The 16,649-nt window shown below is 40.4% G+C and overlaps 1 protein-coding gene across 1 annotated transcript in view; it reads right to left on the bottom strand.

The window, feature by feature from the left end:
- The window catches only part of trps1 (trichorhinophalangeal syndrome I), a 137,903-nt gene extending 135,277 nt beyond the window's left edge, over positions 1-2,626 (bottom strand). Inside the window, exon 1 of the mRNA XM_070547454.1 lies at positions 2,382-2,626. Coding sequence (XP_070403555.1) covers positions 2,382-2,394 — 13 coding nt within the window. The 5' untranslated portion in view covers positions 2,395-2,626. The remainder of the gene's footprint in view (positions 1-2,381) is intronic.
- Positions 2,627-16,649: the final 14,023 nt, after the last annotated feature.

A 16,649-nucleotide genomic window follows, 5' to 3' on the forward strand; every position in this document is an offset into this window, starting at 1 on the left:
TCCGTAAAGCTGCCAAAAGATGAAATGATCAGGGGCACAACGAGCTGTTCTGACCCATTTTGTGCAAACGGGTCAACAGGTAGTCGACGACAGCAAGCTGGCACATTTTCTTCCAAACCAGACAGACAACACGGAGAGAAGAAGTTAAACTTCTGAATGTTAGTGTGAATGTCAAAAGCTCTTTTGTGGATGGATGAATTATCTCTACCAAACATTCCAGAGTTCGAAATAAACCAAACAAAATAATTTAATAACAGGCACTATCAGATGCCACAAAAAACACAAACGAGAGAGCACCCGTGGACATCTGAGGGCTTGTCCATTCGGAGGCGTAGACCGAGTCGAACACACACAATCAAAACCATGTCGAGAAGCATCAAGCAGCTCAAAGCAATCCACCCTACTGAATAACATCACCGAGCAAAACCACAATACCACATAATGGAAAACATACAAACATGCACTCCATCACGGACACACATGTTTGCACTCAACGGTGCAGAAGAAGAGTCACTGTAACGGGGGCTAATAATTTAACCAGAACAATCCAACACTTTCTAAAGGTACAAAATACCAAATGTACGCTTCAATGTGTGCAAACTTTATTAGATTTATTGGAAATTTGTTTGATTATTAAGAAGTAAGAAAAAAAAATTGGTTATGCACAAACTTTCCATGTTTCTAATCAGCAATGACATTATAATTATGAATCAATCTAATTATCCAGTAAAGACAAAACATGGGAAATCAAGATATTCTGTCTTTTTTCAACAATTTGCACCAAATTTACAATCACAAGCAGCATTTTAGGAGAAAACAGTAGCTTCAACTACAATTATGATGCACTTTACACCACAAACCACTGCAGCTCGCCCCACGCTGACATAATAACTTCCAATGTATTTGTATTTCCTGTAGAACATCCACCTACATGTGTGTGTGTGTGTGCGTGCGTGTGTGTGTGCAGTCGTACTAAAAAAACAAAAGCAGGCTCGACCCCGAGAGCATCAAATGATCAGTTTAAGCATCTTCTTCCAACTTAAAAGCATCCCAGTTCAAGTGTCACTGGTTCAATTGTGTGTTCAGAGTTTAGAAGAGGAAATCTAAGTTGTTCTCTAAAAAAATGACTAGTTAGGAATTACTTGCACGTTTAGCTGAAGCGTTATGCATTAGCCAGCTAACTGACCGAGATGATACTGCTAATTTTAACAAAGAGGAACTAACGAGCTCAGCTAACGAGGGGCTGCTGAACTGGAAAGCAGCAGAATGGACCCGATGGAGGAGCAGGTAAGTTTGGCTTTGAGACAACTTCTACTGCTCATCAGCGAGAAGCTTAAAGCACGCGGACAACATGCAGTCACTTCCTCCTACAGTATGACTATAAAAAGCTTTCCAGCTCAGATAAGCATCACAGTCGAGTAGTGGACGATCTGGTACGCCATCTTCAAACAGAGAGGGGAGTTAAACTGCCAAAAGGCAAACAGGCATAACAATGTTTGTGATTATTTTTTTAAACAAAGAATTCTGGCCCATTCACAGGAAAAAGTGTATGTAAAGTTTAAATTCAACCAGAATCCATCACGGTTTGATCAACAATCTGAATGAATGAGAAACTGTATTTCTAGAGTCTTTTCTGACTGCAGGGTGTGATGGAGTGGACAGATGGGAGGGAGAGGGACGCTACGGTGAGCTGAGGACAGGAGGTGTGCTGCAAGCGTCTCAAAATTCTACTGTAAACAAAGTTTATGGCTGAGAAAAATCCAAACAAATGTGGAAGATAAGACATTTCCGTAAGCTGTTGACAAGTTTGATCAAAATCACAAACAACACAAAAACAAGCTAGCATTAGCCTCACATTCAGCTAATTATTCCATGTGAAAATGCATCGTTAATACATTTTCTAATTAATAAATCGTCTGTGACATCATCATAATCACCGTCGATGAGTCGGTTCGGACACAAATAAAATATATATGTAAAAAAATCTGATTACACCGAATTTTTATGTAATAAAATGATCATCCTAAAGGGAAGGGCAATTTCGTTCCTCTGATATAAAGCACTGGAAAAATTTTATTTAATGATTTACAGTCAAGATTTTCACAGAATCTTAATAAAGCAATTAATTGTCTGGAAATCTGTAAATATCCAATACTTTTTCAATCATTTTATTTAAAATACATTTTAGATTGAGGAGAAAAGTTTTAGTAGTGAAATAAGAAGTTTGAAAACCAAAATCAGATAAAAGACTTTTGGAAAATAAGCAGAAATAATATAATGACTTAACAGCAAGAATTTAATTAAATACCTTTTAATTTTGGTTTGATGACCAATTCAATAAAGCTGAGTTAAAGAATCAAGTGAATTTGAGCACATCTTACCTCCGTTGATCATCAGGTTATAAGAACATCATGGCTCGCTCCTGGCTTTAGCATCAGCCCTGACTAACCACCTTTATTCTCCCCGGCACCGTAGCAGTCCGTCCAGGCTACCGCTGTGCGTCAGTACTCCAAAAAAAAACAAAAAGGAAAGCAGGAACCAGGTGTCAGACCCAAACTGTTATTCCTCCATCTCTTTAAATCTGCAACACTCCACACAGGTCCATGAGCATCGGAGTAATCAGTGTTCAGCTTCCTTGCTTGGTGTTTAAAAAGCTCCGCTATCAGCAGCATCAGCTGCATTCAGTCCAGGGCTTGTTGGACCTCTTCTGTCTATCGCTCCGGCTTTGACTTTAATCATCCGAGTCCGTGTCAGAAAAGTTAGGATGGGCTGCTCTCTCGTTTTCCCCACACAAACCTGGAAAACGAAAAAGAAAAGTAAGTTTAGAGCCCTTTCTGTAGAAGATACGAGGCCATTTTTGGCATTTTCCCCATTTTTTTTGCTGTTTTATTTAAAATTGCAGAGTAGATGTATTAATTATAGGTTTCACTCAAACTTTTTTAACTTTAGAGGCAAGTCTGGGCTTGATGGAGCAAACGCCTTCATTAAATTTAGGTAAAACATTAAAGAAAATAAAAAAGGAGTTAAGTTACGGCTGGAGGCAGAATCCAATCAAATCCAGAATCTCCTAACTAATGCTGATGGAGTCAGAACAAGATGGTCATTAATGAGTCATTTCCAGGGATTTGTTATACGCAGTCTCCAACGGCTACGACCACCGACAATAATATTTCCTTTATCCTGTAAGTCTAGCAATAAAACGTCTTTGCCCCCCTTTTGTTGCCCCAACCACAGAAATGGCCCCACCCTCCCAGCTTGTGCCACCCCTCCTTCGTCTTTCCATCAATTCATTCTTCCTCGGCTCAAATCGATATCTGTTTCCTAGGGACCGTTTGGCAAATACGTGCACGTGTGAAACAGAACTCACCTTTTGTGGTTTACCTGCTTCTAGTCCTAACCCTGGTTAGTTTGGACGGGAGATGGAGCATTAAACACACCAGAACTGGTGTTTTTCTTTCTTTCTTTTTAAGTGAATATCTTCTGTTCAGGAGGCAAAAAAAGGACTCTGCATGCTGAGTCATTACTGACATCATGAGTCATTTTGAGGACACTCCCATCCTATAAAAGGGGAGGAACGAAGATACTTAAATGCATATCTTTTACGGTTTTTGTCTCACATCCCTGGCTGACCTTGTTTGAACAGTTTCAGCATTGATCTGTGAGGACTACATGCAAGCAGAGAGCCCAAAGAGACGGCACTCGTGCATCCAGACGGTTTCTCCAGGCTGTAATATCCTGACTTACCCCGAACGCACAGGAATAAAGAAATACTTCCTGTTGTTTCAACATAATGGTATAAAGTAGGAGCTACTTGCCTACGCTTGTAACAGCACAATTATTGATTTGAGCTCCTAATAAAGGTTCTTGTTCACTTGTTAGGTCAATAACTTTGCTGTAGGGGGCAGAAATGCTTATTAATATTTATGATATGTAAAGGTCTCGCCTCTGACTGGCTAACAGGGCAACTCTTCTGCTGCCTTTGTTTACTCTTCTTAATTGGCTAAAAATATTCTGCTGTGGCATGAAGTTGCTAATGGTTAATGTCTACTAGCCTACTAGTAGGGGTGGGCAATATAAACAATATAAGGTAGAAACAATATAACATTGGGTAATGATAGTTTTTGGCTCTATCGAGATATTGCGGTAACACACGAGTCACTAAGATGTGCACCTGCGTCAACATTGGGACAAAAGAGGAGCATTCTGCACTTTTTGGACATCTTTATTCTGCTGCAACATATTTGCTGTAGGAGGATTTTTAAAAGCATGTCATTTTGACATATGAGGAAAAAATAAATAGGCTGCACAGTGGCGCAGTGGTTAGAGCTGTTGCCTTGCAGTAAGAAGGTCCTGGGTTCGCTTCCCGGCCTGGGATCTTTCTGCATGGAGTTTGCATGTTCTCCCTGTGCATGCGTGGGTTCTATCCGGGTACTCCGGCTTCCTCCCACAGTCCAAAAACATGACTGTTAGGTTGATTGGTCTGTCTAAATTATCCTTAGGTGTGTGAGTGTGTGTGTGTGCATGATTGTTTGTCCTGTGTGTCTCTGTGTTGCCCTGCGATGGACTGGCTCTCTGTCCAGGGTGTACCCCACCCGATTGCCCGTTGACCGCTGGAGATAGACACCAGTTACCACCCCCCCCCCCCCCCCACCCACCCACCCCCCCACCCCCACCCCCACCCCCCGCGCACGACCCTAAATGGACAAAGCGGGTTCCGAAAATGGATGGAAAAAATATATCGCAATAAATATCGTTATCGTACATGCTTCAGACTATATCGCAATATAGTTTTGAGGCCATATCGCCCAGCCCTACCTACTAGCCTGTGTGCATGTTAAACTCCAAACTCAACCCCAAAAAAATAAAAAAAATAACACATCTATAAAGGCTGAAAGGAAGCAAACCTGCTAAAGTCCTTCACAGAAAACCGTGTTACTTAGTGGTGATTTATTTATTTATTTAATTATTTATTTGAAGAACTTTAAGATGGTGGAACGACAGTAGTCAGACTCTCTGTGAGCAACATACCGTCTCCACGTCGGGTTGGTCAAATGACGACACACAACAAAGATACTTTGCGAAGAGGATGAATCGCCCCTCCTCTCTCTGAAAATTCACTCCCATAAAAAACACCCCTTCCATTCAAACAAAAACTCTTCCGGTCTTTATTTAATGCCATATTTGGCTTCAAAAATCATGTTTCCGCCAGAAAGCGACAAGTTTGCAGGTAGGAAATGTGCTCTGCTCTTTCTTTCCCGCGTTCGCAAGCCAAGGTGGGCAGGGTCAGGAAAGCTAATTTTTCCTGTCATGTACGGCTTTCTGGCTTTTTCTGACCCGAGCGTTTTTCCATCCATTTCCTTTCTGCGGCTAATGCAGGAAGTAGGGTTTGAGGACATTTTTCATGTTCTGCATGCATGCAAAGCTCAGAGTTACCGATCATATTTCTTAAAGAACAAGTATTACACGGTTCCCCGGGGAACATGACCTTTAAATATTGTTTTTGTTCCATTTCGTGTTTTCCTTACTCCACACTTCCATTCTAAGATTTTTAAACTCAGCTCTTCTCGTTTTCACACCTCATGGGTTTAAACACACCTCCATCTCCCTTTTCCTCCCATCAGTCAGTCACTAGGCTCTCTCGTCATTTTTAAATGCTTCTTTCTGTCTGTTTTTCCAACTGCGATTGTGGCTGGGATTCAACCCCCCCAAACCCTCTCTTCCATGAACGTGTGTGGTCCGGTCTGACTATAGAACATTACATTGTTCCAGACAGGTTGGACTGCGCCACTAGCAAGCAGACGAGGGATCGGTGGGGGGAGGAGGAGAGCGGGGGGAGGTTCCGAGGGAATGTTTGTTTTTCTGTTTCCAATTTGGTCCAGCCCAAGGAACTCCACACTCCGCTCTGTCTCAAACACACCATTCATGACGACCTGACGTACTTGATTACACACAAACGCCCACTCAGAAAGTCTCGACTCGCGAGCATGCACGCACACACACACACACACACACACACACATCTGTGCATGTATCGCTAACAAATAATGCACACATTCAAATCCATTTCCAATCGTCAAAACCATGAAAGCCTTTTAGTTTATCTTTGTTCTCATCTTTTATTGTTTTCTGATTTGTTATTGCTAATGTCATTTTAAATGACATGGTGGCCAAACTTAATTACACTCGTTTCTTCGTCTTTCAGGGATTTTTTTCCCCCCTACGTCCGAGGGAAAATGATTGTCTTTGAAAGGCCCGTTTGATGTGTCTTGGTGTGTTTTTAGATGCTATGTAGACGGAGTTAAGCTCCATGTTCCACCAATTAAAAGCACACAGGGCACATTGTTTCCTGCCCAAGTCCACCGTGCCATCTGAGACAGATTATTTCTGTTTTCTTGGTCTGGATTTTATATGTTATATGATGTTTGTTTACTTATTTATTGAGGGGTTTATTTGTAGAAAGGGGCTAAAGATGAACACTGGCAGTTAAAAAGAAAAAGGGAGCAGATGTAGGACACGAGTTTTCAGAGCAGGAATTATTCCACGATTTGTCCTGATGATGAAATATTTATTAAAATTACACAATTTAATTGTAGATCTGACCTTCGCGTTGTACGAGTGAAACAGCCAGCAGAAAATAACTTTTAATTAATGAAAATTCTGTTCAATTTCACTTTATTTTGGTATTTAAATTCTCAAAATAAACAAAATTATGAAAATAAAAAGAAGTATGATCAGAAATAAAAAAAAATGCATTAAAATTGTTAAGATTTTTTTACTTGACAATTGGAAAGAGCTATAAAGCTATAAAAATTGAGATTAAGGTTTAAATTACAGACAATAATGCACTTTTTTCTCCATTGTTGACTTATTCATCTTATACTATGGCTTCAAATTAAACTGGTCAGGAATACTTCGATTGCAAAAGTAGAAAAAATTAAAAAGCTCTATGTTTTGCCTTATTTAATTAGAATTATAAAAAAATATTTAAATGTGTAAAATAATGAACTTTTTTTTTATTTGGTCACCGTTTTAGCACTTTAATGTGATAATTTAAAGACATGAATAAAAAACATCATGAGCTTTTGATGTAACGAAGCCAAAAAAGTATCTGTGTAACAATAAAATATATATTTTATTCCTCAAAGTGTAAAAATGTAGCAAGGCCACAAATAGTTGCCATCAGGTCTTTACGGGTTAAACTACGAACCCACCTGTCGCATTAGCCGAGTCATCATCTTCTGATTTTAACTTTATAAGATAAGGAACAGTTCAGCATGTTCTGCTTAATATTTTTATCATTTAAGTTTAAATATTACAGCAATTTTCTCTTGGAACAGGCTGTTGAAGCAGGAGAACAATCTCTCTGAAGAGTTTTTTAACTGTGATAGGGGAACAGTAATGGTTCCCAGAAGAGAACATGTCAGAAAAACGGATCCCGTCGGAAGACAGTAGCGGCTGATGTGCAAACCGATTTCAGCTGAAGCCCGGACAGAATAGTTCCCACTTCCTAACGGGGATCCTTCAACAAACAAATCAAGAGTTTAGTTACAACACTTTACTAAACTTGTTCTACAATAACAGCCATCAAGTGAGCAGACTGGCTGACTGCGGAGATATTTAACAGCTTTGAGTAGGTTCTTGTTTTTCCAAGTAGTAAATGTGAGTTTTTAGTCACGTTCAGTTTTAGAGATTTCTGTGAAAACTTCATAAAAACTTTTGCAAATATTGACGTAGATTTTTAACTATTTTCAGTTTAAACACCGCAATCAAAAAATGTCCCTATAGAAAGGCATAAATGAAAACAATTCTAGTTATTTTGCAGTTTGTGCGGTTTTGCAATAGATAGTAGATTAAATTGCATGATAAACAAATCTTATTTATTTTTGGTCAAATGGGAAACCAAGATATTGTCACTTATTTGAGTTGGGGAAACTATATCAAGTTCACATTTTATTGAGACTGCAGGCACTCATTTACATCAGTAGGTGGCAGATTTGAGCAGTTTATTGAATTAAACTTGAACTGAAACAAGATTTACTGATTTCACACTGAATTTAATAGTAACTACTTACTATACCTATTCAAGATAAGTATTACTGTATTTTCCGGACTATAAGTCGCACCTTTTTTTCATAGTCTGGCCGGTCCTGCGACTTACTCCAGAGCGACTTATATACCAAATTATGTAGGCTATACCGCGCTGCTGCGGGCCGGCTCCGGATCAGGAATGAGCTCTCCTGCCCCACTGGGAATAAAACACACAGCCATCACCTGCCGGAGCCTGTGGCGCACCGTTACGCACCTGATCGGGCCCAGGGGTGAGCTCCCCTGACCCGCAATGATTTAAAAACACACAGCCATCACCTGCCGGAGCCTGTTGTGCGCCGTTTGCGCACTGGATCCGGCCCAGGTTTCAGCCCCTCTGCCCCGCCATCACCTGCTGCAGTCTGTGGTGCGCTGCTGCTGGCCGGCTCCAACCCAGGAATGAGCTCCACTGTCCCGCTGGGAGGATTTCAAACACCACAATCCTCTGCTGCGCCCGCGTTGTTTATTCTGTTATTGTTATCGGTACTTGTCTTGCAATGTAAAACGCTTGGTCTCAGATTATGTAAGAAAAAAAAAATAAAATCCCCCCAAAATGCGACATATGTTTTTTTTCTTCTTCATTATACATTTTATGGCTGGTGCGACTTATACTCCGGAGCAACTTATAGTCCAGAAAATACGGTAAACATTTTTGTATCAGTTAGTTGATTAGCTACTTTAAGCAAAAGTAGACAGTTGTGCTATAAAAGTAGAGAAGAGCTGTCAAATCAGAGATTGATTGCAGATAAAACTCTTCGAGATGCTTGGAAATAAAATCGTGTAGAAAACTATTGTTGTCTCTTACACCACATGGCTTGCAGGAACCATAATTGAGAATGACAGAGCAGTGTGTTTTGCCCTCGATCTGCCATTTGTATTTGCACAGACTTTTTAACTCGATCACAAAACACTCTGGAGTATAGCCCTTGCATGTGAATTGTGACTATTTCATTGTTTGTGATTTTTCTGAACCAGATTTTGAATTGGATGAGTTGCTCTGCCCCTTTGCTACAGGCACAATCTGAAGACTTGCAGGTTTTCAGTCATAAATTTTTTTTTAAAAACTTAGCAAAAATGTTGCTGCCCTAGTTAAAAATCTAATTGCACTAAAAGTCTAAGTAATAACCGTTTTAAGTGTGCTTTTCACCAACACAGATCACTTTGTTTAGTAATTTGCTCCACCTGGTATCTGTTCAGGCAACAGAACAAAGCTAACGTTCCTTTATCAGTGTGTAAGGGGACAAAAATGCTTTGTGTCAGTGCTTTTAAGGCTCTTGCGAACATCACAAACCTTGATCAACTGGATCTTTCAGCTGTTTACGTGAAAGCTGAGGGAGAGGTTGATTTATCCAGAACAACGCCCAGAGCATTAGACGCCCATGACCGTGCAGGTTGTTCTGACGTTACCCGTTAGCCGTTCGTGTCACTCAGCAAGAACTCACCTGAAATCTCATTAGCTGGATACTTAAAAGAAGAAAAATGACTGAATTTCTTGATCATTTTTTACTATTTTGTTGCCTGAAAACAACAAGGAACAAAAATTATCCTCCCCGTCACGCTCACTGCAATCTGTTCAAAATGAGAAATGAGTTGTTTAGGAGTTTATTCACTAAATAAGCTACACACACACACACACAAACAAGCGCATTAATCACAGATTTACACTCGAAGACCTACGAAGGAAAAAGTTTTGACGCGGCGGGCCGAAAGTAGCTGCTGCACCTTAGAAAACACCAGAAAAGACGAACTAACCGATGACAGCTACTGTGGCTGGTAGAGGAGACAAACTTACCAACCACAGTCAGGGGAGTAGCCACATTTGCCTCGTGAACGGTGTTAATATCCTGCCCTGATGTACGATAGCAGCGGGGAACCAGGAGCTGCATAAATCAACGGTTGACTGTTGATTCTGACCTTGCTCTGCACAGCCAAGACTCTCATACATCACAAATAATGGAGAACAAACTCTGCTTCAGTGGTGGTTGTAGGCGTAATGGAAGGAACTAGTAGCTGCATAAATCAACATGTTGATTGTTGACTCTTGCTTTGCTGTCCCCCCCCCCGAAAAAAAAATGAAAACAAACTCAAGTTCTGCCAAACACACACACAGACACACTCATCGCAGCAGCCTGCCTAAGTGTGCCAGACATCACCAAGGATTTTGTGCGTGTGTGTGTGTGTGTGTTCAAGCATTACGTCAGCCGCACACCAAAACGTGCACCAACTGCTACACAATTTCCACTTGTGCAGCGTCGCACATTTCCTGCGAGCGAAAATGGCCCGACAGGGAAAACGTCTGGACAAACTTAAGATGCAAACACACACACACACACGCACGCCCAACGGAACATTTTCAGCCCACAGTGTTGACATTATGCTGCTTTCCAGAGCTCTTCGATCTGCACGCCGGCCAAGTGAAGGACTATCGGGAATCAGCGGTGAAACGACTTACGGGATTTCTAGAAAAACCGCCCTTTAATCAAAATTCAGGGCTGAGTATGAGCATGCTTTAATGTGGACTTGTTATAAACTAGAATGAAGGAATGTCAAAGCATGAAACTTCTCCTTATATAGGACGCAAAGTTTGCCTTTTGCCTTTCTAAAAAGCAAACTTAAGAAAACTGCCAGCAACTTTGATCTGGGTCGAGATCCAAACTAGCAGTTAGCTCATCAGTCCTCAGGGACTTTGGGGAGGCACCCCACTTTAGCTGGACTAATTAAAGAAGAGCTTAAATAGTTTACTTTAACACTTCTTGATTTAAGTCAAACATTTCACGGTAAACTTTACATTTTTCTCATAAGCTCGTGTGTATTTTTAGGTGAAGTTGTCACCTTACAGAGGAATGTCACTGATGTAGAGCAGAATGCGACATAAGAAACTAAGAAGCTGGTTTTGATCTCTGCTTTAGTGACATAAAGCTGCCTTTAGTACTTGGTAGGATTAATCCAAGGTGCTCGTCGGCACCACACCTCGCCAAACAAGCTCTGACGACATTTTAATCTCTTTAAAAACACAAATGAACATTTGAGAATTCTTTGATTACATTGTTAATTAAAATACATGTTAAGGGTATTTATATAATAGGCCTGTTTTCACTATCAAAGCTCCCAGGTTATTTTACCAAACCTTTGTGGTATGCACATTTCTCCATTTTTTGGGCCATTTCAGGAACCAACCGAGCACCTGAACTGGGGTATGCATACGGAAACGGAGCAGTAGAGTCGCTGGGCAGGGTCGAGTGATTCGCATTACTCCTGTTCTGTCATGACTCCACTGGCTTCTTGTGAGTTTCAGAATACAGTTCAAAATCTTGATGTTCACGTTTCAAGGTGTTTGTGGCATTGTTCCCTCCAAAACCTCAGGTATTTTATCATTTTGTATATACAGTAGAGTAACATGGTCATCAGGTCAACCGTTCCAGGATGCCCCCATGGCAAGATGCAAACAGTGAGGTAGGGCTGGGCAATAAATCGAAAATGTATCGTTATTGAAATTTCGGACTCTTATCGAGATAATTTTCCCATGTCTATAAATCTGATAGTAAAAAAAATGAAAAGATGTGTGTAGGTTGGCGACGTTCATGTCCCTTTAAGAAGCTGTACCACCTGTAGTCACATAAAAATGTGACTCAACGTAATACATGTGACAGCCCCATCTAGTGGACAAGTTTAGTTTCTGCGCATACCTGTAGTTATCGTTGATCTATCATTATCGAGGTGAAAGCCTTAATATATCGTGATATTGATTTTAGGCCATATCGCCCAGCTGGCTCTTTTGCTGTGTTGGTCCCAGAGCTGTGAAACAAACCTGACCTGCGTACCACCACAAATTAATCACCATTAAAATTTGATTTAAAATGTACCTTTAGTCATCCCCGACGATCCTCGCACTTTTTGACGTACGGTCTTATTGAGCTATTTTATCTGTTCTATGTTTTTATTCTATTTTTATTTGTTTTAATATTCATTTCATTGCTACTCTGGTCATTTCATTTTAGTGTTTAACCGTGAAGCACATTGGTCACCTCTTCGGTGGTGTAAAGCACTTTATATATAAACTTTGATTGGTTTATTGATTGATTTTGTGCGGAACGGCTCAGAGGAAAGAGCCGTCGTATTACCAGAACTTCCATAAAGCAAATACGGCTAACGTGTCACAAATTTCACATGTTTACCTTTAATTTGCTAACCTTGTTTAAAACAAATCATCTTGGGGTTTTCTTCTATAGATAGATGAAACTTTAATTTGACCAAACTTAAAAAGGTGACTCCTTAAATTTATATTAAATCAGCTTTTAAAGAAAAGGAAGAGAACAAACTTGTGTGAGAAGCACTAAAAAAGCCCAAAAGCCATGTTGCAGAACAAACGCTAAACCCCCCACTGGGCTATTCCACCCACTGCAACACACACACACACAGGCCTGAGGTAAATTTAACTGTCAGCCGTAAAGTTTTCAACCATAGCGAGTGATCTTTTGCCCCCTTTTCTCGCCCCATTTTTCCTCCTCCTCCTCCTTCCGTTTATGTAAATCAGTGTATCCTTCTCCTGTGCATCCCTCCTTCCCTTGTTTTGCTTCTTCCTCCATCCTAATGTCAGTCACAGCTCCTTTGTTTTTCACTGCGCCTCTCTTTTGTTTCATCCTCCCTGCTCCCATCAGTCTCTTTTCATTCGTCCCAGCTGAAAACTGACCCACAATCCCTTTCACGTCTAGATTTTATTCCTTATCTCCTCCAAGAGATGAAAAGATATCCTATCCTCTGCTCTCGGTTTATCTGTCCCTCCCTACCATGACTATCCCATAGACACACCCCAATCACCCCAACAACCCACACACACTTCTCAGTGGGCCTCTGAAACCCACCTCTTCGCCTTTCTCTCCACAAAGGTCTGAAAGACCCCCAGATGTGTGTACACCCCCCTCAATTTCCATTTAAAAAAAGAATCACCTCCCTCCCTTTACTCTCTCCATCATTCATCCATCCATGCATTGACTGTCTTCCACCACATAGAAAGGCTAAAAAACTGTCACATACGAGAAAATAGTTTTTTTCTAGTTTTCATAGAATCAGAAGTAAAAATCTAACACCAAAAAAGGCGAGCAAAACATATTTTACTATTAAAAAGGAGGAAACTTCCTCTTGTACAGACTTTAAAATAAAACCTGCTGAGTTTAAAAATTATTAATTACTCACAGAAGGAAGCATGCAGACTGAAACCAAGGTTTAGAAATCTCTGTGGGACATAAATGAAAGGCTAAAGTGCAATCTTGTTAAAAATTATGCAAAAGTTGCATCATAAAGTAACTGTTAAACCAAATAATTGTTTGGCATGAGCAACATAATCATCTTTACTTAACCGTTTAAAGACAACAGGGCTGAAAGACGGGGATGGCATTGTTCAGTTGGATGGAACCGTTTCATCTCCTCATTCTTAAATAAACGTGGAGCCAAAAAGGCAGATTTGACACTTATGTATACTCTGATTCTCTACTAAGATGTGCAATCGGGAATTTATTTTAAGAAAATATTTAGTTGACATTTCTAATTTCTACCAGCAGTAGAAACACCATTACTTTGTTTCGTCTGATGTCCAAGGCATTCGACACAAGAGGTCATCTCTCAGAAAAGAAACTATTTTGTACAGAGAAAGCACTTTGTGAAGGAAGCAGAGCTACAGATATGCACCAAATGCATTTCTAAATGGAGTGAATAAAAAAGGCTATAGTATACGGTAGCGTCAAAATTTAGGTAAATGGCCTGTATTTGATAGAGCGCCTTCTAGAGTCTTGGGAACCCGCCCCCCAAGGCGCTTCACAACACAGCCAGTCATTCACCCATTCACACACTGGTGGGGATGAACTACAATGTAGCCACAGCTGCCCTGGGGCACGCTGACAGAGGTGAGGCTGCCGAGCACAGGTGCCACCGGTCCCTCCGACCACCACCAGCAGGCAACGTGGGTTAAGTGTCTTGCCCAAGGACACAACGACAGCGACAGACTGAGCGGGGCTCGAACCTGCAACCTTCCGATTACGGGGCGAGCACTTAACTCCTGTGCCACCGTCGCCCCCAAAATCAAAAATGTTCGTCAAAATTTAGGGGCAGTACCCTTGAAAGGGCCTGGCCCAACCGATCCACAAATGCCGTGTGCTTGTCGACTGCTAAGACCGAAATTTGTCCGCTGTGAAAATGGACGGTCTAGCTTTCATATTTATTACCGCCCTTACCTCAGCATATGTTAACACATTAATCGTCACAGCGCCAAGTTAAAACTAAACTTAGCAGTAACTAATTAACAAATATGGGACCTGCCATAGGAGCTTGTTCAAGAGGATTTTCTTATTTATGACAAAATATTTTGAAAACTCATACATTTACAAAAAACAAACATGAAAACAGAGAAAGCCAAACACAACCACATTTTTCCATCATTGGTACATACACTTTTGTTCCGCTTTATTCGCCATTATAACAAGTACAAATCTCCCTCAAAAGTATCTCGAGAAGATACCCAGATCCATCCTTGAAATTTAAAAAAAAGAACACATTTTGAGTGCCCTGCGAATTTGGACAGCCTTGTTGCTTTGTTGTAACATAATCAGCCTTAAAATGTGGCCTCGGAAGGATGAAGCCCCTGAATTTGGACACAAGCTGTGTGTACTCTCCTGTTTTTACTTACATAACCCAGCGTACAAACAAATGGGGGCTCGTCCGGGATTCTAAGAATGTTTTACAGTTGATAGTTGGAACCATTCTAGTTTTTCTTTTCTTCACTTGTAAAACATTTAGTATTGTCAACAATACTTTCTTGTTATATATGTGGGCCTTACAACAGAAATGTGGTTCTCAAAGTAGACATCATTTCCACACAGTGGATCATAAAAGACTAATTTTAGGGTATTGAGGATTTACAGAAACCAAGTCAGACTAAAAACAACTCATAATTGAGAAATTTCATTAAAATTGATAATAAGACAAATGAACAAAAGTAACCAAGACAAAGACGCTTGTGTTTTCATTGTGTTCTTATTCAGCTTTTTAGTGTGTATGAAGGTCAATCAGCAATTAATGAAGTTTAAGGTATTTGCTAGGGCCCGAACGATATATCGGCCGGCCGATATTATCGGCCAATATTGGGGTCATTAACACTGTCGGCTATCTGCCAAAAAGACGGCCGATATTGAGCTACCTATCCAGCAGATTGTGCCAGCTTTATGAACTCATGTTGTGTGGCTCCACTCCTCGGGCGGTGGAGCCACCGTCACAGCACACATGCAGCGGAGCCGCAGGAACAATTCAGTCAAGCAGAGACGACGGTGATGAGGAAGTAGGAGGTAAGTCTTCAGTTTTAAGCATATTTGTTGTGTCAGGGGTAAGTTGAACGGTAAAATAAGCAATGACAAAAGTATGTTTCCTCTAAACATGCTTCCTAAGTTTATTGTGTGCCTCGTGGCCTCGTATTTAAAAGTTACCCTGAAAAAAAACTGCAGCAGCATTACACTCTATGCAGAGCTCACGCTGCTTCCCCTTTAGTCATGCAGGGCAGTAAGTAAGTAACGATGGCCTTTTTCTGGTAGACATTCTGGAATATTCTCAGACAATTTCATCCGCTCTTCTTCAGCAGTCTTTTCAAACTCACACGACCGCTGTCGCTGCCGAGGACGGGGGAGGGGGGTTGGCAACAAGGCAATGAAGCGCTGTGATAGCAGGGAGTCCCTCCTCCTCTCCCTAGCTGTAATACGACGAGAAAATAAACATTCCTCTACAATAGAATAAATCTATTGTATTTTTTCAGCCTTATATTTTATTTAAGGCTTATATATTGCCACATACTAGTCATTTAACGTATCTTAGTTTTTATTTTCCTAATACTGTCGGCTTTGGAAATGATCCAAAACACAAAAGTGTAAAACTCAAGTTCACCAAGTTTACTTCCACAAAGTGTTACTTTGTTACAAAGAACAAGTATTATGTTTTAATTATTGCTGCATTTTTATTCTTTTAATATTATTATAGGGATCTTCTGTCCCTAAACTTGTGTGTCGTTAGATTCCCCAGAGTTAAGAAAGTCAGAAAAAACATTTTGTAACCAGTTGTTTTAGCATAAAACAATGGAAGGGCAGGCTTGCATTCACCTACATAAAAAAAACACTACAATGTATGTGAATTGACTTACATCGTTTTACGCTAAACTAAGAAAACCAACTGCTGCCAGATCATGTTGGGCTGGTTATAAAACGCTTTTTCTGACTTGTCTGACTCTGGGGAATCTTAACAAGACACAATTTTACTGAGTGGTGGAATATTCCTTTAAGATAAACTGTATTTGTGTAAACCACAGTTTACAAGAAAAAACTTGAATGTTAGATTTATGCTGTGACTGAGTTTGTGTGTTCTGTTGTTTTTGAGATCTGCTAAATAAATCTTATTTGCATTACTTGGAAACCCTAGTGAGTTATTGAGACAGTTCTTTGGTGTGTAATAGAGAAATAAGTTTGCATCAAAAAGGCAGAGAATGAAGGGTTTAAGCTTAAGACAATTTTAATTTTTATTTACTTTTTTGT

This window comes from Nothobranchius furzeri, chromosome 19 (genome assembly GCF_043380555.1).
Source record: "Nothobranchius furzeri strain GRZ-AD chromosome 19, NfurGRZ-RIMD1, whole genome shotgun sequence".
Lineage (NCBI taxonomy): Eukaryota > Metazoa > Chordata > Actinopteri > Cyprinodontiformes > Nothobranchiidae > Nothobranchius > Nothobranchius furzeri.